At 30.9% G+C, this 24,144-nt stretch overlaps 1 protein-coding gene across 2 annotated transcripts in view; it reads right to left on the bottom strand.

Annotated features, from left to right (window-relative positions):
- LOC122271407 (uncharacterized) overlaps positions 1–23,879 on the bottom strand; it is a 57,228-nt gene extending 33,349 nt beyond the window's left edge. The window contains exons 1-6 of one of the 2 annotated variants that reach the window (XM_071179973.2): positions 23,750–23,879; positions 14,621–14,823; positions 9,784–9,973; positions 6,945–7,076; positions 3,227–3,348; positions 275–445 (exon numbers count right to left, since the gene is read on the bottom strand). In XM_071179973.2, coding sequence (XP_071036074.2) covers positions 275–445; positions 3,227–3,348; positions 6,945–7,076; positions 9,784–9,973; positions 14,621–14,823; positions 23,750–23,861 — 930 coding nt within the window. In that variant the 5' untranslated portion in view covers positions 23,862–23,879. Of the gene's footprint in view, positions 1–274; positions 446–3,226; positions 3,349–6,944; positions 7,077–9,783; positions 9,974–14,620; positions 14,824–16,890; positions 17,219–23,749 lie in introns of those variants that run through there. The other variant, XM_071179972.2, reaches the window with a different exon arrangement.
- Positions 23,880–24,144: the final 265 nt, after the last annotated feature.

The raw sequence follows: 24,144 nt of genomic DNA, 5'->3' as shown, positions 1-24,144 counted from the left end.
GATAATTTGCATAATTTTTGAAAAATTCCACCAGAACTAAAGGGCACAAGTTTCAGAGAAAGTATGGAAAATGAAATTGTTCTGACGATTATAAATGAAGCTTATTAGAAACGATGTTTAAATATCTCATATCTTTTATATAAATGATTCAATCATTTAGGCAGTCAAAAGTAAATTAAAATTAGTAAATTCTTACAGACGTAAAACGTACCAAGTTCGAAATTGAATCTATTTTTATATTCTTTTTGCAATATTATCTTATTTTAAAACTTACACCAAATTCTTCTAAGTGACTTTTATGGCCTATTCCAGAGAGCATCAAAATATGAGGAGAATTAAATGCACCAGCGCAGATTATAACCTCTTTATTGGCATAGACTTCATGTTCTTGATCATTTATTTCAAACTTTACGCCATATGCTTCATTGTTTTCATCGATTAGTATCTGAAATTATTTTAAAGATTTTAGAATCATACTAATATACCAAATAAAAAAAGTTTCAATCTTGCTATCATACTTCTAGTTAAGTAAAAGTATAATAATGAATTGAAAATAAATAATTATCAAATATTTATTCAATTATCTAGATAATTTTGAATTCTCAACTTCTACTAGAGCCTTTCAATATAGAGGGTGTCCCAGAAATATTGGTATAAATTTTAAGGGGAGGTATATCCATCGTTGGAAACGTCATTGGAAAGTACTATTACTATAAGAAACAAAGAAACAAAGAGACACAGGACTGAGGTCATCTGAAATATTCATTGGTAAAAGATATTACACTTGCTGTGGTAAAACGTCACAAAAGGAGTTCAAAGTTTCCACCATTGCTAGCGATGTATGCACTACACCGTAAGGCCATGGATTGACGGACTCATTAAAATACACCCGGATTTTGTTGGATATTCTTAGCAGCATAAACGATTCTATTTCGGAATCTACAGGTGTCACATATAGAGCACCCTTCAGTGCACCCAGAAAGAAAAAAATCCATGCTGCTTAAATCAGGAGAGCGTGATGGCTAGGTAACCGGTCCACCACCCCCAATCCATTTTGATAACAATATAGAGGCTAACTGAGCCGTTTCCGACCATGTGTTGCTATGCAAATCTGAATACTTAAGATGTTCCTTATCTCGTCTGAAAGTTTGTCCGAATAATCCTACGATACCGAGCAGTGATGGCTCAGGGAATAGAGCATTCGCCTTCCAACGAGGTGAACTGGGTTCGAATCCCAGCAATAGCTGGTCGATACAAATTCCGCATCCGGCTTGCACTGACCACAGTGCTGACGTAAAATATTCTCAGTGGTAAAGATGTCATGGATTAAATTCCCCTTACAGTCAGGCTAACCGTGGGAGGTTTCTACCGCTCATTAATTTCAATGCGCTTCTGTTTTTGCTTTTAAATTCTTCGTTGAAATAAAGCAAAATACGGTCCTCCACTGTACATTAAAGCAAAATACGGTCCTCCACCGCTTATTAAATTGCTTTGATAAATTTCTGTATGAAACATTCGTTTCTAAAAACAGATTAAAAACGTTTTCTTTTAGCATTTTGTCCAAAGTCCTGCAGTGGACTGATCGTTAAGACGCCGTTCCCAGCAGATCACTGAAGTCAAGCATCACTGGCTGCGGTCTGTGTGCGGGTGAGTGACCACTTGGATTAGTCTACTTAGGGACCGAGGGTGTGAGGTATTGGTGCTCGTTAAACTGTTCTACCGTAAAGGGCTCGATTTCGCGTGCAGGTCATCGGGTTACCGCTCGACAGAGGATCAAAATTGTGATGGCATGTCTTCGGATCATCCTCAGGGATGTTTCCCAGACCGTCGCCAATAGCCCATTGTGCAGCTCTAGTGCGATGTAAATGAACAACAACAATAACAACAACAATTTAATCCAAAAATTGAAAATTTCAGAGAATTTGTAGTTTTGAATTCTGAAGCATACTATGTGTAACACGCATCGTATTCGGTGATAAATTTAGACAAGTTCATCTGAAATAAAATTATTGCTGGCCGGAATCATCTGTTGAAAGTGATTCAATGCAACTGGAATAACATTGGAATTAACCTTTTTAACTTATTCACTAATTTACAAGAATGCGACCCATTATAAATGAATGTACTTTTCTTAAGGGAAAATCCAAGAGAAAACTTAGTTCTGTATGCTTTGCTTGAACTAAAGTTTATATTAATGCTAGAAATTACTTTGCATTTCTATTAAAACAAAAAATAAATACAATAATAGTTTTTTTAAAGAAAAAACAATTCATGAGCGTTAGTGCTGACTGTCTTGTTTCCAGAAAATTTTTGCATCAAAATATACTCATTTTTAAAAATATCTTTACCTGACTTTAAAATACATAACTCTGAAGTAACATGTATTGTAAAAACTATTATTAGTAATAATAGTAAAAATGATGTCCTCAATTGAAGTATCACAAATCATAGGCTATTTTTTTTAAAAAATTATTTGCAAGAAGATTCTTGAATTCACTAATTTTCCAAATAACTGGTTCTTCAATTCACTAAATTCAGTGATTTGTTTCCTTTCTTCCTTAATTCTTTTTTTTTCTGTCACAATATTAATAATCATACATAGCAACTATGTCTTGAGAAGGGTTACCTTGTAGAATATATTAAATAAAGACAAATCAAATCAATAATCTTTTTTTGTATATAAGAATATATTTTTGAAAAGTTAAAATGTTACGGAAAAGAATTAATTTTCTCTATTCATTAATATCCCGTTTATATAGTTTACTTTACATTAATACTTTTCCATTTAATTTTACGGTGTCCCTTAATTAAATTGAATTAGCTAATTTTTACAGTTACTATCGAGTTTACGCTTCTTTTCACGATTTCACAATTCACGATTTCACACATTTTCGATTCAATAGTTATTTAGCGACAGGGTTTCAAATTCCTTCCGTATTGTAGGCTCATCTCATATTAACAGATTGAATAACATAACAAGTACTAAACGCAAAAATGTTAAGATGGGATAATGAAATATTATAATACAATGAAAATCACAGTAAATAATAGGTAATGTAATAAATATGCTGAACAATAACAGATAATCGATATAATAGTGTGATAGTCTGAATTTATAAAATGATTGAGTCTCCATTTAGAAGTGAAGACTTTTTTGCGAAACTAAATTAGATAACTTATCAATTTATTTTCCTTATAATGACACAGAAATTTCTGTCAGAATTACCTTAGTTACTAAAGCATCAATGATGATATCCAAATTTTCTCGATTTTCAGCTGGAATCAGAAATGCTTTCGACGCACTACAACGTCTTCCATGCCTGGTCGTTCCTTGTATCCTTGTAAATCCTTAAAATATTTACATGATATTCAGTTCAAATTAAACACAACGGCTTACGTAGTATGGCATAAGTACACTAAGAGGACGCTTTAGTTTGACCTAAATATTCCATTTGGGTACCTTTTTTCATTTAATACAGTTTATAATCTTCGTAGTATGAACTCTAAGAGGTGATAATAAGTCGTAAGTGCTGTCTCTGAAACGACTTAAAATAATATGAGATCAGTTGGTTGTAGATTTAGTTGTCAGTACTGTCCTTCAATTGCATCTAAAAAATACTCAATTACTCTGAAAAATACTCAATTACCGGTCCACAGATTAAATGGTACCGGGGTACCCGAGGAACCATTATTTCCATTTTATTTACAGTTGTGTATTTCTCTAGAGCTTGTACAACTTTCCATGGACGAAAGATTAACCGGGAGTTGAGAGATGCCGCCTAAAGCTGCACAAATACCACTCATGTAATTGTATTTCATTTCAAAGGCATGTTTAAATACAATTCAATTAATATTAAATAAAAACAATTTAAAATATAAATAATTAACGTCTCTCTCTCCCCTCAGTGGAAAACGGTAAAAATATCAAACGTTGACCAGCCCGCGGTGATAAAAAGTTTGGGGCTATATAGTATAGTTGTTACTGTGAATGACTGAAATTGGTATTAGTTAATTTCCACCTGTAAATTTGGAAAATCACATAGCCGCTTTGGTAAATGACCGAGATATATACTAGTTCTAGTTGAGGGCTACTGCCCGATATGCCCTACATCAATGTTTCTTTTAATGTTTAGTGTCAATGCCCGGTATGCCCTATATCAATGTTTTTTTAAGATCAAGTGCCACTGCCCAGTATGCATTTAACCGGTACTTTGAACACTGATGTTTCTCCTAATCTATTTCACAACAGATATCGAATAAATATAATAATATCAACTTATAAATTAATATCAAATCGGATATAACAAATATTTCGGACATTCACCAAAGCGACTATGTGATTGTTGACATTCAAAAAAGTTTGGGGCTATATAGTATAGTTGTTACTGTGAATGACTGAAATTGGTATTAGTTAATTTCCACCTGTAAATTTGGAAAATCACATAGCCGCTTTGGTAAATGACCGAGATATATACTAGTTCTAGTTGAGGGCTACTGCCCGATATGCCCTACATCAATGTTTCTTTTAATGTTTAGTGTCAATGCCCAGTATGCCCTATATCAATGTTTTTTTAAGATCAAGTGCCACTGCCCAGTATGCATTTAACCGGTACTTTGAACACTGATGTTTCTCCTAATCTATTTCACAACAGATATCGAATAAATATAATAATATCAACTTATAAATTAATATCAAATCGGATATAACAAATATTTCGGACATTCACCAAAGCGACTATGTGATTGTTGACATTCAAAAAAACTGTTGGTAAAATTTGGCATTCTCTTGATTTCGGCCATTCACAGTAAGAAACGAAATCTTAAAACAATCATTCACAACATTAGGAGCACTGCTGGTTGCATTATTCTATTGGAAGTACCTCCGAGATAAGGGAAAATCAATAGTGCTACAGGATGTACAATGGGCAAAAAAGTGAACATCTAAATAACTTTTGATCTAATAAGTGGGTATTCATGAACTAGGACTTAATCTTTATGGTTCGATGGCCTAACCTTAAATAGTCTGATTAGAGCAGATGATATTTTAATATAACAAATCAGAGAAGAAAATTACCTTTTTTGAATAGCTTAACTTCTTCGTTAAATGATTTGGATTCTAGACCCTCAAAATAGTATCAATCTCGCTATTAACTTCCTTGTTAATGAATTTGGACACTTAACCCTAAAAATAGTCTCAATCTTAATCTTGAAAGTATGGACCCAATAGTTTAGTTTAGAGGCGAAATTTATGGCTCTTTAATAATGATAAACTTCACTTTTGAATATCTCGCCAGCTCAAATCAATCATGTTTTTAAATTTTTATTTCTTAAGAGTGAGCCCTCTAAGTAATTTTTTTTTGAATTTTAAATTTTTTCTTTTAAAATTTTGTTGATTAAAGTGGTGAAAAAAATTTGCATGCCTTACAGTTCAAGATTTTTTTTTGTCTGCAAGTTAATTAAATAAAAAAATTAAAAAAATCAATTTCACAAAACTATTTTTTACGGGAAATTATTTTTTGACAAATATATGTTATAAATGTGTGTAAATATTTTTATCCGCTTTGTTAGTTTCGGAGATATGGTGAATACATAAAAATTGAACAAAAAACATTAAAAAAAATCACATTTTCCAGCACTCTCCTGCCTGCACTATCCGGATCGTATTTTTTTGATTTCGGCTATTTCCTATGTTTTGTTTGTATAAAATCCAAATACGCTAAAAACCAGTGACTTTTTTCTGATAAAATAAGTTTTTGCGTCTGATTTCATAATTTAAAATATCGTCTGCTGCAGTAGTTAAACAACACACTTATGGTGAGGCCCCAGGATCTTTAATATTGAGTGATTTTATGGGAAAACTTGAACATTAGATGAAAAGGTATTCAGTTGGTTTGTTGTTTTTATGTTCCTCACTGTACACACACATTGTAAGAAACGTTGTTTATGCATGATGCTTATTTACATAAGAACACGATAGATAAGAGATATTTAGATAAGAGATAGGAACATGATAATAAAATTAACTAGTGGTAGCATTGTGATGCAATAGTGTATGTGTATAAGACTATGAGAAGCTTGTTGTAAAGTGACAGCTCAGTGAGTATACAATACCAGCATAATCATTTTTAAAAGTATCAACAACAAAAATTACCAGATAAGTGAAAATAAATATTAAATAAGTAACTAGTATATATAGGGTGTAAAAAAGTATTTAAACGATCAATACAACGGAATTAAAAGTAAAACTAGACACATTTTATATTTTTAAAATGCAATCCAAACATACCAAACTCAGTCCTACGCCCGTGGGGATGGAGCGGGGGCACATTTCAAACATTAAATATGTATTCTTATTTTTTTATTGCAGATTTGGTTTCCCCAGAAAAAATAACCTTATTTGAGTTATATTACTTTGTCATTCTTCTTCACAGATTTCGCTTTAACCGAGAAAATTAAAATAGGGGACAATCTGTCTTAAAACTCAGACCTATCAGATTGAAGAAAAAAATAAATTAAAGAAAATATTTTGGTATTTTTTTCGATAAAAAAATAAGTCAATAAAAATTTTTTTAAACGTGTTTGTTTTTATCATTTTAATCAGACTTGTCTCGGGATTCACCAAATTGCAACCGATTTCCTTTTTCTCGGTTACAGCTCCATCTGTGAAGCAAAATATATAAACCTGCATCTCAAGTGGGGTTATTTTTTCCCAGAAAATCGGAATTTTAAATAAAAATAGGGGTTCGTATTTAAGATTTCAAGGTTGCCTCCCGCACAACCCTCAGGGGGTGGAGGGAAAAGATCAAGTTTGATATTATTGGATATCTCTAAAAAAATATTGAATGCATTTGTTTTCACTTTTTTGATCTGATGTATATTTCTGGAGACATTTGACCGTTACCAAATTTTCTTTACACCCTGTATATTACTGAAGTATACAATACCAGTGTGATATGCTCCGTTTGTGTCTCTATATTTGTATCCCATTTCTGGAGCTGCATCGGCAAATGCATTAATTATTACGCTTTCGTATTGAGCAGTTTGAACAGTTAAATAGCCGTTTACACCATGATAACCTGAAATTTCACAGTTGTCATTAATTGCCCTTACGAAAAGAATCGAGTTATAAATGAAGTATAAATGAGGTATTTTAAAAGGGTATAAGGGAGGTTGTTATTTAAATGCGTCGTTAGGTTAAAAAGGGTGCAAGTATTTATTCAATAACCTAAGGTATTTCATTTTACACTTCAGGTTATTATAAATCTATCTCAGGTGTATTTTTTGACAGTTGGAAAGGTAATTTTTTAATAATAGCAGGTGTATTATGTTCGACCTCGGGTAATTATTTTTTAACCTCAGGTATCTAATGTTATGCTTGTTGAGGTATTTATTTATCAACCTATGATGTATCATTTTACACTTCAAGTTATTTTACATCTATCTCAGGTGTATTTTTTTACAGTTGGAAATTTAATACTTTACTAGCATGAGGTGTATTATGTTCGACCTCAGGTAATTATTTTTCGACCTCAAGTATAGATTTTCATGCTTGTAGAGGTATTTATTTATCAAGCTATGATTAGCTGTTTTACACTTCATGTTATTATAAATAACCTCAAGTGGATTTTATTACTGTTGGATAGCGTGATTTTTATGAACGTGAGGTGTTCGATGTTCTACTTAAGGTTATTATTTTTCAACCTCAGGTATAGATTTATATAGTTGTTGAGGTATTTATTTATCTATACCAAATGTATGCCATTTAACACTTCTGATTATTATAAATCAATCTGAAGCATATTTTTTACACCTGGAAAGGTTATTTTTTTATTAACGTGAAGTTATTACTTCGTGACCTTAAGTATATATTTTTGAATTTTTAGAATTTTTATCAAGCTAAGATGTGACATTTTTCACTTCAGGCTTATATAGCTCAACTAAAAGCTGTTTTTAACTCCTCCCTTCTCCGGAGCATGCGATTATGAAACACTAGGTTTGAAGGTCTGTATTATTTTTCAGTTCCCTGTGAATAAAACTAAATTAGTTCAAACATTTTCTTTAGATTGACGCTGATTTGCATAGACTAGAAAATAGACGAACGAAAATTATTATAACATACTAAAATTAGCATATATTAAGAAATTTATACTAATAACAGTACTAAATATTTATACTAATTTAATTAAACACTTAAGTTCATTGATTCAAAAAAATTAATATTTGATTTAAACAAATATTTCAAATCTTTGTAAATTATAATTAGTTTACTTATCAGGAAATACTAAAATCATGGTTTATAGGTAATATTTATATACATATAAGCATTAATAACAGGTATTAAGAATCAAAAAGAACTTCATAAGTTGAAATCAGACAATCATTATCAACCACAAGCTAAAAAACTGCCTTAATTGTGGTATTAAGGAATATAAATCAATGTTTAGATTGCTAACAATTAACAACTTATGTTTCAGTAATTTGAAAATAGTTGTGCTAATATATCAAATAATAATGATCTTAAAATACAACCAGTACTATGTTTTTTGAAAAAGCAGCTAATGGTTTTAAAAAATTTTGGCTATATTTTTTGTAAATGATGAATAGTATGAATCTTAATTATGGTAGTAATTATAATGAAATATTGCTCCTGATTTGTTTGACTTGTAATAAAATGCTTCCTAATGATAAAAAAGAAACTTGCGCAGGTTTTCGATAGTTTTGTCAGATTTCAACAGTTTATTACAGTCTTTAACACTTTTTAGTGTTGTGTCAAAAACCAGTTTTAACGTCAAAAATTTCACTTTTCATCTTTTTCAACGATTCGTGAAAACTAGGAAATATTTTATTTATAAATATAAAACTTTCTTAGAGTTTCGTAACTGGCACATCTTTTTGAACTTTATTTTACACCAAAATGTTAAAAATATTCAATCGCGTTGCATGCAGACACTCAGTTTATATGGCAATGGGGTTCCTACAAGTGACGTAGTGTGTGTATCTTGATCCTGAGTGGTTGTTGGAATGTAGCATTTGTTTACGTTTGGAACTGTTCTTTCCATTCTATTTCGATTAATCCAAGCTCGTCAAGTATCAATTCTCTTAAGTAAGTAAGCTATTCTCTTAAGTGACACATTCTATATTCTTTCATGAAGATTCTTTCGCAAATATTTTAATTCTTTCACTATGTATAATTCTTACTTAAATTAAAATATATTCTTATAGAAAGCCATCTAGAACATAAACATACTAATTATGCATCGAAGTTGCCAGGTACGCAAAACAAAATTATATCATGGTTACAATAAAACGCATAAGCATATATTAAATTTCAGTTAATTAAAAGACGTAGATGAGGAAGAATTTTATTTTAACAAATTCGATGCGTGATACGGCCTTTTATTTAATTAATTTCACGGTAATTGACATTCTAACTTATGTGGAGAAACTTAACTCAACTTCAACACGCTATTTTGCTTATAAACAATCAGCTGGGCGGTTATCCATCATCTTCTTCTTCTTTTTAAAAAACCCACTTGCAATTTCATACTTTGCATGAATAGCTTCTGTTTAAGGATTAATTTCTAAGTAAATGAAAGTGCACTTCATGTCAATTTATTTTTCGTTTGTCCAACTAGGTTAGTTTCAATTTTGAAAATTTATGAAATCAGTTTCTAGTACCTTTAGCGCTAAAAGCAGACACTTTATTTTTTTAGATAATGTTTAATTATTTGCGGTTGAAAATTTAGACGAAATCAAAATCTCTTAGTTATTACTGTTCCCTACCGTTTCTGAGTAGTTGTTGGTCAGTCATATTTTCTGATTTCTTGAAATAAGGAAAAACTTCCTTCCAAGACCAACCTGTTGCACCATTGATGGCCCATTGATCGTAATCCATATGGCTGCCCCTAGTGTATATCGCATAATTAATTGAACTCGATCCACCTAATCCTCTACCTCTGGGGACAGATACTTGCTAGAAAGAAACATACCAATATTATTTTTAAAGATTAAATAAATAATCACTGTTGATTTCTGAAACGTTTTAGCAGTACAAAACAGTATAATTTTTATTATCTCAGCCACTGATGCGAAAATATGAATTACTAGCACAAATATTTTTTGAAAATTTTCTTTGGTATATTTTTCTTTTTTTGTCTTTTATTCATTTCATGCATATGGCTTAGATTTTTATATGTACGGTTAAATAGTTCCAAAGATACATTTCAAACATGATATATTAAATTTTAAAATTTTTCTCAGCTACGTGCAGTGCGCCATTAAAAACAGATCACCTTAAGTAACTTTTGATCTGATGATCGGATTTTCAGGATCTAGGACTCAATCTTAATGGAACGAAGGGGCGTCTTCAACTATACTAATTAATGAGTGCAGACGATATTTTAGGTTACGGAATCAGACTCAAAAAAGTATTTTCTTTGAATAAACATATCTTTTTTCAACGGGTGTGGATTTTTTTTACCCCCATATTATAAAGGTTAGCCACAATCTGGAAAATATGGTCCCAATAGTTTGGTCAGTATAGCGCTCCTAAGTTAGGACCCCTTAATGATAATTTTACTTTTTGCTTATTTCGCTATATCTCGAGAATTTTTAACGCGAATTGCACACTTTTTGCGCACAATTATGAAATTCGTTTATCCAAAAATAATTCTAATTGAAAAATAATTTTTTGTAAATATTTATTATTTTATTTAAGAATCGTCAAAAAAATTGTAAGATATAAAATTTTTTGCCTCATTTTAAAGAATGTCGGCAAAATACAGAATTTAAGCTAAATCAATCGAATAGTTCCTGAGGAATTGAGTTTAAAGTATCCGACTTGTTTGAAACAAGAGCAATTACAAGGGACCAAACTACTGGGACCATATTTACCAGAATTGGGCTACCCCCTATATTTTGGGGGTCAGAACTCCGAATCCATCAAAAAAGCTATCTTTATCCTGAAAAAGTAAGTTTTTGTGTCTGATCTCATAACTTAACCTACTGACATTTCTTCAAATAAGAAGTCGCTATTTGACTTGTGGTTTTTCTGTGTTATGAGAGCGGAAATCAGTGTATTGTAGAAAAACATTCTCTCAATTTTGCATGCTTGCTAAACCACCAGTTGGCTAAAATATCACCTGTCCTTATTATTTAGTTAATTTGAGGTCACCCCCTCTAGCCTTTAAGATTGAATCCTAGAATGTGATTATCCGATCATTAGATCAAAAGTTATTCAGGATGGTCCGTTTTTTTTGCACATTGTACATTAATATATCACAAATAAAAATAAGACAACATAACTTTTAATTTTGAGACAATATACGATTACTCTAAAATTAGCTTTATAATATTAAAGCAGTCAAATCACAATCGGTTAAAAAGATTTTGAATTGTTTGTTACAGAAATTAATAAAAATAATATTTGCGTGAGAAAGCCATCCAAAATGCATGAATGTTTTTAAAGCATTGGTTCCTAAAGTAATTGCAGATGCTCCCTGCTTCGATCACCCCTCCCTGATGGGTGAAGAAGATTTGAAGTTGGGGGTTAAGAGCTTTCCGTAAGGTCACTGAGATCATAGATTAGAAATTTTTATTAAATTTTTGTTTTTGTTTTCTTTACAAAAATAATTTACATATTTAAATCTGCATGCGATACTAGTTATCAAAGCAATTATTAACGTAGAAATTCAGTGATTTATTTAAAATAATTAACTCATTTTGAAGAGAAACCGCACTTTGCTTGCTGTTCTACTTATAATACTTTTAACATTTGAAACTATTACGAATTTATGAATACGTAAACAATGTAGGGAATATTCTTTTGTTACAAGGCTAAATATCTGAGACCGACTGAAGCTGTTAAAATTAGATATGTTGAAGACTGACATTAGTAGCAGACGATTATTCTCAAAGAGAAAATTTAAATTGCTGTTAAAGATTGATGAATTATATTTAACCAGGTTGGCAAAAAGCACAAAATTAAAAAAGGACATATTGTATTGGTGGTTCATGCATTTTTTTTTTTTTTTTTTTTTTTTTGAAAGAATTGGGTATAATATTAAAAAAAACACAACTACTTCCACTTAGTAGGAATAACATTTACCATGACGCAATGCTAAATTCTATGCCACTATCCACATAAATGCCACTATCCACATAAATCAATTATTAATCAAAAATCGAATATCAATTACTTTTCTTTATAATGCAATAAAATCTGGCGAGCAGCTATTTAAACGATCAAACACTTCGTTTGTTTATTTGTGGCTTGAAGTTAGGCTCGCAGAAAATGCCGTTCATGGGTTAAATTTAGTAGGAATAACACAACCTGTGACGTAGGCTATAGTATACCCAATTATAGTAGAACACTTTTTTTCCTTTTAGTTGGAGTTCTTTTCTTATGCTTCTTCGCACAAGGTGAGATCTTTCTTTTCGTTAAATTAAGCAATGAAATTATATATTTTTTTGTTTCACAATATTTTTTTCTGTGCTACATTTATGTTATTTATTTAGTTGTTAAGATAATACAAGGTTCTTTTATTTTGGTAACTACAACAAGATAGAAGAGAGAAAATAACGCCTTAGTGTATTTCTAATGGAAGACCGGGTTTGGCTAAATTTTTGCCGAAATAGCGATAATTTCGGCAATTCTTGGTGATCATTTTGGCAGCAAAATGATAGTTCCGGAAATTTCGAGTTTGAAATCGATAAAACTAATATTCATAGAGTTACACTTGAATTGTTGGAAATTTCCAGGATTTTGTCGTCAAACCTATGTAAATAAAATTGTGCCTCGTCAGAATAGTAATTGATGTGTATTTGGATAATGTGCCCACTTATTATTTTTTTTTCTACTTTTATTTTTTAGGATACAAAGATCACAAGGGCATCTCAAGCTCCGTCATTTCATGACGAATGGGTAAAGGGCCCGAATGGCCTAAGTCACCCAGGCCAAACCTTATGAGAGTAGTAGTCTGTTTGTGACTCTAGTTGTGGTCTGACCTGAATTAGATCATTGACCCGTCTAAGGTTGTAAATCCTGTATTTTGCTTTACTACGCTGTGTGCTATAAACTGCTGTATCTTCTAAAAGTTTTGACTAATAAATTTTGGACTTTTAAGGTCAAATTAATCAATGAGGTATAATCTATCAAAAAGAACCTTTGAGTTCAGTTCACAAGTTTATAGCGAATTAACACTTCAAAAATTCAGATTGATTTAAATCATTTTATTTTAAATTTTCAACAACTAAGTTGTAATATATGGTTTTTAATTCATAATCAATAATTTTCAATGTTTTTGAAAAAAATTTCATAATAATTAGCTAATAAGCAATCGAAACAAATATACATCAACATAGAAAAAAAATTATCTATATAGTGTGACGAGGGGGTATAATATATAGTGGTATATAATGGTATAATATATAGTAGGGGGTACAATATATAGTGGTAAAAATATATAGTGACGAGGGGGTGCTCGTCGGAAGTGTGGTCATCCAAAGAATGTGGACCGTTCCAATATGCTTAGCTAGAATTGGAGCCGTGGTGGCTCAGGGAATAGAGTGTTTGCTTTCCAATGAGGTGAATCGGGTTTGAATCCCAGTGATGGCTCGTCGATACGAAATCCGCATCCGGCTCACATTGACTACAGTGCTGGCTTTAAATATCCACAGTGGTAGACGGATCATGTGTTAGTCTCCATCCGTCAACTGCGGGAGATTTTCGTGGTTTTCCTCTTCATTCAGCTCAAATGCTGGTTAGTTCCATCAAAAAAGTCCACCACGAAGACAAATTTCTCCCGATATTTGATTCAGGAGTTTCCTTGTATTCTGGATGTGGTTAAAAATTACAAAAATTACAAGCCTGCGGCATTGAACATTGATTGTCGTAAACTCAACATTGGATTGGTTGTTCAACGACTGTTATAAAATAAAATACGCTCGGCTAATGACTGCATGCGAATTAGTCGAGCGTTTAGTCAGTCTTCAGCCCTCTTAGTCACTGAATCAAATGAAGTTGATTATTATCCTTAGCCATGGATAAGTCGCATACCTTTGAAAAAGAGCTTTTAACTACTTGCTACGTAATTAGGTATTGACTTTTATTTTGATACATCTTAATATTGCTATCAGTGGCTGGGTGGCGCAGTTGGTTTGTCATCGGCCTTCTGAGCCCAAGTCGGTGGGTTCGATTCCCGGCCAAGACACCGGATTTTCGGGATGCTGAAAATCCTCAGCGGCCATGTCGTATGATTATGCGCCATGTAAAAGATCTCTGGAGTGCCTTATTGGCTCTTGGCATTTCCGGCAAAACTAAATTCCTAGTGCACTTTAGCATCCAAATAGAGTCTCGGTGCTGCCATCTAGTGTGAGAGAAACTAGTCGTCCAAATTAACTTGGCCAACGGTATCTCACCCATTGTGGTGGTCCTGAAAGAGTGGATACCACTTCTGGAGAACACACTAGGTCTGCTCATCGGGAAGACTCATTGTGCAGCTCATTGGAAATAATAAAAAAAAAAATTAAAAAAATATTGCTATCAGGTTTTTTCTTATTTCAAGAACTATCTTATAAAGTGTAATTTTATTCTCTGCATAGATTAAGATTATTAACAAACCTGATTTGGAAATCCCTGAGCTCCATTTTTTTGTGGAACTGACTTGTAAGCCCAATCATTTACAGAATTTCGCAGTTCGTGAGCAGCTAAAGGCACTTCAGATGCAATTTGAGCTTCAGGTCCAGCTTCCAAGAGCAAAACTTTCACGCATTCGTCCTCAGATAACCTTGAAGCAATGACACTTCCCGCTGAGCCAGCTCCAACTGGAAGAATACCATAACTTTTTGTCTTGAATAAATAAGGCTTTAATATCCTTAACATATCCATTTAAAAATTTTTTATAAAAATCTCGATTTAATTTTGAAATTAAGATAATCTAAATTGACTTTCTTTCAGTTTTTAAACTAAAGCTTTAGTTTTCTTCAAGTTTTCTTTTAGTTTAGTTTTCTTTTAGTTTAGCTTCAGTTTTTAAACTTTTCAAAATTTATTATTCTAATCTTTAATCACCTGTTTCAGGCTGATTTTTTTGTTGTATTTTTCTTTAAATAATTTTTATTAGCTGGTCCCTGTGTCGGATATAATTGTATCAGAAGTGTTTGGTTGGATCCTATTTAAATATCTGACGTTTTCCTTCCTTAAAATATGTCCCTTTTCAAAAAGAAAAGTAAGTTTGAATAAAAAATAAGTAATTATTATTATTTTATGTAAGTACATTTTGTTATTAAGTTAATCGTAACAAAATGAACGATTGCTTAAATTTGAAAAATAATCAACTTTAATTGAAAATAAAAAATCTGCATAAATAAAGTATTTAAATAATAGTAATCTATAATAATAATAATAGTATATAAAGTATTAAATTTAGTAATATAGAACGTAGGACACAATAAGAAGTAATAAATGTGAAGTCAAATTGCCTGTTGTCACTCTTAAACGACAAACTTATATCATACAACTGTTCATATTGTTCTCTTTTTGAGACCTTTATATTTAAAAAAGAATTTAAAATAATTTTAAGATTTATATCTGGTGGCATCTTATATCCTTCTTTCATTTATTTATTTTGTTGCTTTTGACATTAAGACAAACGCGAGCTAATAAAAGATGATCTCGAGGGAGATAAGTTTTCTAGCAACGGATAAATAATTAAAACAAAAAAAAAGTAAGAAAAAAAAACCGATAAAAATGTTTAAAATTTCAATAGCTTTTGAAAAAATTTGAATTTCGAAAAAAAAAAATTGCGTTAAGTTTTTAATTGAAAATGGCCTTCTAGTAGATAAAATTTTAACTTTTTGTGAAATTCAAAGGCCATTTGATAGATCAATATAGTTTGCTTTGTTCAGATTCAACAGTTAGTAATTCGCGATGATAGAATCTTATATATAGAATCTTATGATAGAATCTTATTATCAGATACATTTTAATTTGGATATGATTCAGGGATATTTATCCCAGAAAAATGAATAAAATCGTTTAGGAAACAATGATTTATTAAGTAAATAGTATAATGAACATGGCCTTATTCCAAAATTATAAAATAAAGAAAAGAACGTTCCTAAAAGGGATCATGAGAAACATTCTTGTTATCTCATTAAAAATTTCTGTAAATATATCAATTCAGCGGTTGATACGGGGAGGCCAAAGCCCCAAGTCTCCAAGCCAATAATTCACTCCAAAATTCAAAGTAAGTGAATTGTTCCCAACGGACAGTTAGGAGCATGGGAAAAGATTCCTGGTTGGAAATTTAACGAATGATAGCGTAGCCAAAAAATAAAGCCGAACCCCCATAATCAAGATTAAATTTGAAAATAATTTTCCGAAATCTAATCGCCAGAAAGACTGTGAGAATTAGTATAACAATACAACTGAACCATTTTTGTAGTAAGAAATAAAGAATAAAAAGTTATAATTAGATTTTGTTTACGATTTAGTCGGGGCAGTGAATTAATTTGTTTTACATTTGTATTGAAAAGAAATTAGCTATTACATTGATTGTCAAGAAAGGAATAAAATATATATATTAACTTTTTATGAAATGTAATAAAAATTAAAAAATTGGTTTACTTTAATTAAAATTCAATTAAGAATGATTTAAAAAAACTAAGTTTGAGAAATTAAAGAGATTTTAAAAGCTAGGAAATATGTAATGCCTATTTTAGCATCACAATAGTGAAACATATATTAAAGCAAATCAAGAAAACGGGAGACAAAAGTGTATTAGGAAATTGTTGAAACAAATATTGAATCATAGTAACTCTTTTACATGGTTTCAAATTCATTCAGAAATTCATGGGGTAAATAAAATTTTATTAGCACATAAAAATACTTACCAATGATGTAATCATAATTTGAATCAATATTTTTTGAAACTTCAGGTGTGTATATTCCCATTGATAGAAGAGTGGGGAATATATACTTGGATAAATACGATAGGAAATCCATTCTCAATTTTTTTCTTAACTTTTAATGTTTTTCTTTTAAACAGTTTAAGTAAACATAACTATTCTGTTTGTAGCGCGGATAAAACATATAGGTTTAGGTTACACTTCAAGATTTATTTCGTGATTATGTTTTAAGCGTTCATATTTTAGCGTGACTAGACGAACTTCGCGTTCTTTCAGTTGATGTTGTTTCTGTTAAGGACGTATTTTATGTGATAGAATCATGTTTTTAATGCTTAAAGTATGTGATAAGGTAATAAATTTAAAATCATGACGTAGTATCACCTTCTGATTCTGAAAAGATAATCTTTCAAAGAAATGTCAAAATTATATTATGAATCTTCCAATTATTTTCCGCAGGTGTTGCAAAGTAAATAATAAAATTTTAGACTGCATTAGTTGATAGCAAACATTGTTTATAATTGTGTGTTTTAAAATTATTTCGTAATTTCAAGATTTGCGTAAAAATTAACTTCGCATATCTACTTAAAAATTGCCTGCTTAGCATTCCAAAAACTTCAAACCAACTTAATATTAAAACATTATACAATCTTAAACGTTTCAAAGTTCTGCACAAAATTGTATTGCAAATTAATTTCTTCGCATTTCTGTCCCATTGAATAGTTTGACTAAAAGCTGGGAAAAAACCTGAAACTGGTACTCATGGGATTTTTTTAGATGTTCTTGAATACTCAATAATTTGATCCTTTTCCACCTCTGTTTATCGTAAAAATTTGATCCCCCCCCTCCCTGCATTTCATACTTTCAATTTATTTGCACTTAACTTTAGTTCTGACTCTTCTTCTTTAAACTCCGAACTTAACTTCCTCCGCTCGTGGATTTAACCCTTCTATAGTTGATACAGCTCTTGCTAAACTTACTACTATATTCAATCGCCCCTCTTCATCTAAACCTTAGAGAGAACTTGTTACTTTACAGATTTTTTCTTCCGTTTGTCAGAAAATTGCTAATATCCTCTCTCGTTTTGGTTTTGAAGTCACGTTTAGGAACGTTAACAAAATCAAATTTAAATCTCTTAAACATCCTTGGGGCACTTACTACATTCCTTGTCCGTGCGAAATTTTTACATTGGACGAACCAGATGCGCTTTAAAATTTAGATTTAAGGTACGCGATAAATATGTCCGTCATCAAGAATACGTGGAATCATTAATTGCTGCACATAGTTGGAATCTTGGATATGAATTTAATTTCGACAAGGCCGAAATTATTTCCACCCCAGTCACACCAACTCCTCCTGATGTCCTGGAACCTTGTTTTATTCATATGAATGCTGATTTTCCTGTTAACGACATTAGTTTCTCACAACCTTTCTGTAGCGCGTGGAAATGCATTTTATCTTTATCTTCTTCAAACTCTGAACTTAACTTCTTCCGCTAGTGGATTTAACCCTACTATAGTTGATTCAGCTCTTGCTAAACTCACTGTAGCTAAACGTGCCTCTTTATCTAAACCTTACAGAGAAGTTGTCACTTTAACTTTTTTTTTCTTCCGTTTGTTTTAAAATTGCTAATATCCTCACTCGTTTTGGTTTTGAAGTTATTTTTTCATTTTTATTCCTGTTGACAAAATCAAATTTATATCTCTTTAAGATCCTATTAGCTTTGATAACCACTGGAGCATTTACTACATTCCTTGCCAGTGTGACCTTGGTACATGGGGCGAACTAGGCGCTTTTAAAATGTAGACTTAAGGAACACGACAGATATATCCATTATCAAGGATACGTGAAATCATCAATTGCTGCACATGGTTGGATTCTTGGACATAAATTTAATTTCTACAATGCCAAAATTATCACCCCAGTCACATCAGCTCATCTTGATATCCTGGAATCTTGTCTTATTCATTTGAATGCTGATTGTCCTGTTAACGACATTAATTTCTCACCTTTCCATAGCGCATGGAAATGCATTTTACCCTCATTCCCCCCTCTTTGTCACTTGTTTTTCTTGCTCCTTTTTTCTTCGTTTTTCTCTCTCGGTTACAGTGGTTTCCTTGGAGTTTGGTTTCTTACCTTTATCTTTCCATTTCTTGTTGAAAACTTCTCGTTTTATATTTCAAATCACTTTTGTTTCTTCTCATTCCAGTCCTGAAAATGGGCGTCTGTTTTTTTAGCGCTTTCAACGTAACTGTTATTTCCTATTTATAAGCTTTTGAAGCGAATGAAATTTTTAATCAAGTAATGGGACTCATAGGGTTTAGAAAAAGTAGTAAAATTGTCTTTTGTCAATGAAAGCCTCTGTCTTTACAGCTACGTTCTCACTAACAAGGGAAACTAGGGAAGTGTGACTCGCCAATTTTGAAATAAACTAGTGGGATGTATGCCTTATGAGGAATAATTTTAGGGGGCGACATTCGTTTCGGCCCATAGAAGGTCCTGTGAGAGATAAAAAATAATTCAATATATAGAAAAATCGGTATTTTATTACTTCAATGCAGACTATTAGTTATTGTAATTGTCTCACACTCCAATTAATTTGTAATTAATTGGATAATTAATTAATTTGCTAATTAATAAATGAATTAACATTCGTTTCGGCCCATAGAAGGTCCTGTGAGAGATAAAAAATAATTCAATATATAGAAAAATCGGTATTTTATTACTTCAATGCAGACTATTAGTAATTGTAATTGTCTCACACTCCAATTAATTTGTAATTAATTGGATAATTAATTAATTTGCTAATTAATAAACTAATTAATATTCGTTTCGGCCCATAGAAGGTCTTGTGAGAGATAAAAAATAATTAAATACGCAGAAAAATCAGTATTTTATTACTTCAATGCAGACTACTAGTTATTGTAATTGTATCATAATCCAATTAATTTGTAATTAATTGGATAATTAATTAATTTGCTAATTAATAAATCAATCAGAAAATTATTTAATAATTACCACAAAAACCATTGGAGTATGAGAGAGACAATTACAATAACTAATAGTCTGCATTGAAGTAATAAAATACCGATTTTTCTATATATTGAACTATTTTTTATCTCTCACAGGACCTTCTATGGGCCGAAACGAATGTTGCCCCCTAAAATTATTCCTCATAAGGCATACATCCCACTAGTTTATTTCAATATTGGCGAGTCACACTTCCGTAGTTTCCAAGTTGCATTGCAGTACAGTAAAAGTATGAAAAATTTGAAATTTCTTTTTGTTATACTTTTCCATTTGTTAATAAATCCGGCATTGTTTGATGAAAATCTTCAACGAAATGTGTAAAGAAATTTTTTTTTAATAAAAGCCTTTCAGTGCTATAAAATTAGCAGACAATTCGGAACATGAACGCTGGACAGTGAAACGGATGAGGAGATCACTGCTCTATTAAACTACTCTCCGATACAATTATCCATACCATCATTTGGAAAACCTGTAATCACCCCCCTTAATATACATGCGTGTCAAAAATGAAGTTAAAAACTGAAAGATTTTGAATCGAAAATTAATGTTTTAGCTAGGAAAAAGTAAAATGTATTATCAAATTCCTATTAATCACTATTGATGATGGAGAGAGTAAACCCCCCAAAACCAGCACGAATGATAAAAAGGTGTTTGATGGTGTTTTTAACAATTACTTTTCACATCCTCTCAGAATTGTTAAACTATATATAATAATGTTAGTAAAACCTGTACATTTGGAAAACCTGTAATCACCGCCCTTAATATACATGCGTGTCAAAAATGAAGTTAAAAACTGAAAGATTTTGAATCGAAAATTAATGTTTTAGCTAGGGAAAAGTAAAATGTATTATCAAATTCCTATTAATCTCTATTGATGATGGAGAGAGTAAACCCCCCAAAACCGGCACGAATGATAAAAAGGTGTTTGATGGTGTTTTTAACAATTACTTTTCACATCCTCTCAGAATTGTTAAACTATTTATAATAATGTTAGTTACAGAACGCTCTGCAGAGCTACAAAGTTACATGACAAAACGATAATTAAAGTATTTAATTGATGATGTAAAGTGCATACAAAAAATTACTGGAACTTATTCATTATCGAATCAGGAAACTAAATTTTGTTGAGAATTAAAACAAGCATAATTTATTCTAAAACGTGTTTGTAAATATGACTTACGAAGAAAAAATCAGCATAAACACAGAGACACGCATAGCACAAATTTTTTTTTTTTTTTGCGTGTTAGGTGTGCATTTTGAGCATTGAATTTCGTTCCTTTGTCATAAAAATAGCTTAAAAGCGAAAATAAGGAAAAAAAAGTAAGGTTCTTACTCAATAGTTGTAGGTGATATTGTTTTTATTTTTATGTTACATGCTCGAAACCACTAAAGAAATTTGATTTGAAAGGAAAAAAATACCTATAAATATTGCATTAAAAAACCAGAAGTCATAGATTTTAACGGTAAAACATAACTTGTACCAAAGTTGCTCGGTAAAAGTCCAAAGTAAGCTTCAACATGATACTATTTCGGCACTTAAAGAAATTTTTGCTACAAAATCTAGGAGTTACCACGCAGCTTTATTAAATCTTTCTTTATTGGTAAAAAAAATAGGATTTACCCTACTTCTGGCTTTTACAGTAACATAAATTCCTTAAAAGAGATGATACACTACATTTCCTGAAGTTATAATAAATTATAAAGAAAAAAAAAGCCCACGATCTCTTCTTTCAGCCTGTTTTGATGAAATTAAAGCAAACCTGCCGTATGCATTAATCCAGGGAAGTCATATTTCATGACATTCAGTGTTATCAGAATACAATTTGGGTTTAAATCTATAATGATAAAATTAAGAGATTATACGTGTGTCTGTTTCTCCTATAACTCCGGAATCACTTCTGCTAGCGTCTTAGTCACTGCCTCCTATCTTAAGAAATCGTACAAAAAGTTTGCATATATCATTCAGAAGATACGCATAAAATGGAATTTCCTCAATAGTTTAGAAAAAGCGCCATTAATCGACATGAAACTGCAGAGAATTATGATTTTTTTTAAAAATATTTTAAAGATATTATCAGTCAAAATTAATTTCTTTTAGCTATCATTTATCAAAAAAAAAAAAGTTTATTGTATTTCCTAAGACAATTTTCTTTCACCCTTCAAGGAGGTCTCAGATGAACACGTGAGTGATAGGCAGATTACGTCATCAAATTATTATTCCTTAAGTAATATGAAACCGAACTATTATTATTATTTTTCTAAATTATGCTTTTAAAATGTATTTCTATAAAGCAAAGTAATTTAAAACTAACTGTATTTGAAATTAAAAAGAATAATATTAAAGCTGGTTTTTGAAGCCTCCGTCGTAATATGAAATGATTAATTTAATTTCATATAAATAATAAGTTATTTTAATAACTATTGTGAGTTTGGAACTGTTAGGTAAAGCTTAGCATATCTAAAGTCAGCGCTGTGTATGCTTATTTTGATTATTGCGCAAATGGTCAATATGGAGAAAAGTCACAGTTATACGAAAATGAAAATTGTTTATCGGCTAATTTTTAAATATTTAAAAACTTAATCCAATGCTGCATTATGTGGGCTCATAAAAATTTCAAAATCTGAGAATGTGGCAGTGATTTTGATAATTTTAATCTAGGTGGAAAAATGTCGCCAAATTGGCGATATTTTAAAAAGTTTAATATCTTTTAAAATATTTAAGTCATTTGTCTGTTCTAAAGCCCAGATAATTCTTCTTTCGAAGAATATATATATGGTTTAAAATCGTCTCATTGCTTCCAGTGTAAAGCACTTAATCTGACAAAAACTTTTATTTTCCTTGGCGACAGAGCTTCGAAAAACAATATTAAATCATGTACTGAAAAGCAAAATTTTTATGAGAACTAGTTCTATATCATTTTGGAGAAACGTAAATAATCGCCATAGTATTATTGACGCCTATGATGTCAGTTTCGGTCATGGGTAATAACTGAAATAAAAATACCAGACTATGTTCCAAAAAACAAAATTAATTGTGAAATGGTACTAATTCATCAAGATAAAATGTAAAAATTCGTTATGCTATTATTTAAGCCAATGATGCTTAATCAAGTTTGCTAATAGCTACTAGTTAAAACTAAACTATAAGCTATTTAATAAAAGGTAAAATTAATAGCGATTGAGTCCTAGAACGAGAAGATCCGATCATCAGATCACAAGTTATTCAGGGTGGTCTGTTTTTTTTATTTTGCGCACTCTACAACTGTTCCTGTCTGCTCATAGACTCAGGATTAGTTTCATTATGATTTAGTTTTAAATATAACGTTTTTCCCCTTGCGCTATGCAATTTAATTTGGTAGAAATTATTACCAGAGTTATGATACTTTGCAGTCACATGCTCTGAGTTCTAAAGAAAAATAAACAACAATTCCTTTTCTAAATTTCCGACTAGTTTCAAAATAATTATATTCTAAATTTTCCTTTTTTTACCGATGAGTCTGATAAAGAATTCAATCCAATATCTTAATTTTTTTTGCCGATATATAGGTTGCGAATTTTGAAAACTACGTTTTTCAAGTAGACTACTGAAAATAATTTTATTTTATCACGCAGTCGTTAATATTTGACATGCAAGACATAGGATGCATCACTTTTCAAATGTATAAATTTTTTTTATCGCCACTGAAAATCGCAATCCACGTCCTTCAAAAGTGATATTCGTCGTAGTTCTGACAAATATTCTCTTTTTCAGTCTACTCCAAAAACATAATTTTTTTTTAAAAAATAAATGTTTAATTTATCATAGAAAACCACTTACCAATTATGTAGTCATAGTGAGATTTTAAATGATCTGTATTCAACGGATTGAAAATTTCGGTTCCAAGTAGAAATGGAAATACAAATTTCTGTAAAATTGATATGAATGTCATATTTGAATTTAAATGAATACTTTAGATGAAAATAATGATTTATCAAACAGTCTATTAAACATCAATGGAAAAATAGTTTCTAAATAAAATGATTGCTGACATCTCTCATGAAGTATTTGCGAGCGGTTTCGACACTTATGATGCAGTTTGAAAAATGAAGTTAACTCGATACCTGTTTTATAATTGAAATTTAAAAATAACTGGAACTTTTGTGTAAGGTTTTATAATCATTTATTTACCATTTAGTTTGTTTTAATTTAAAGTGTTTCTTTACTTTTTGTCT

This window comes from Parasteatoda tepidariorum, chromosome 1 (assembly GCF_982258835.1).
Source record: "Parasteatoda tepidariorum strain Cologne lab strain chromosome 1, Ptep-v5.0, whole genome shotgun sequence".
Lineage (NCBI taxonomy): Eukaryota > Metazoa > Arthropoda > Arachnida > Araneae > Theridiidae > Parasteatoda > Parasteatoda tepidariorum.
Note: the sequence above shows the minus strand (reverse complement) of the source record. Positions and strands in the feature narration are given on the sequence as shown.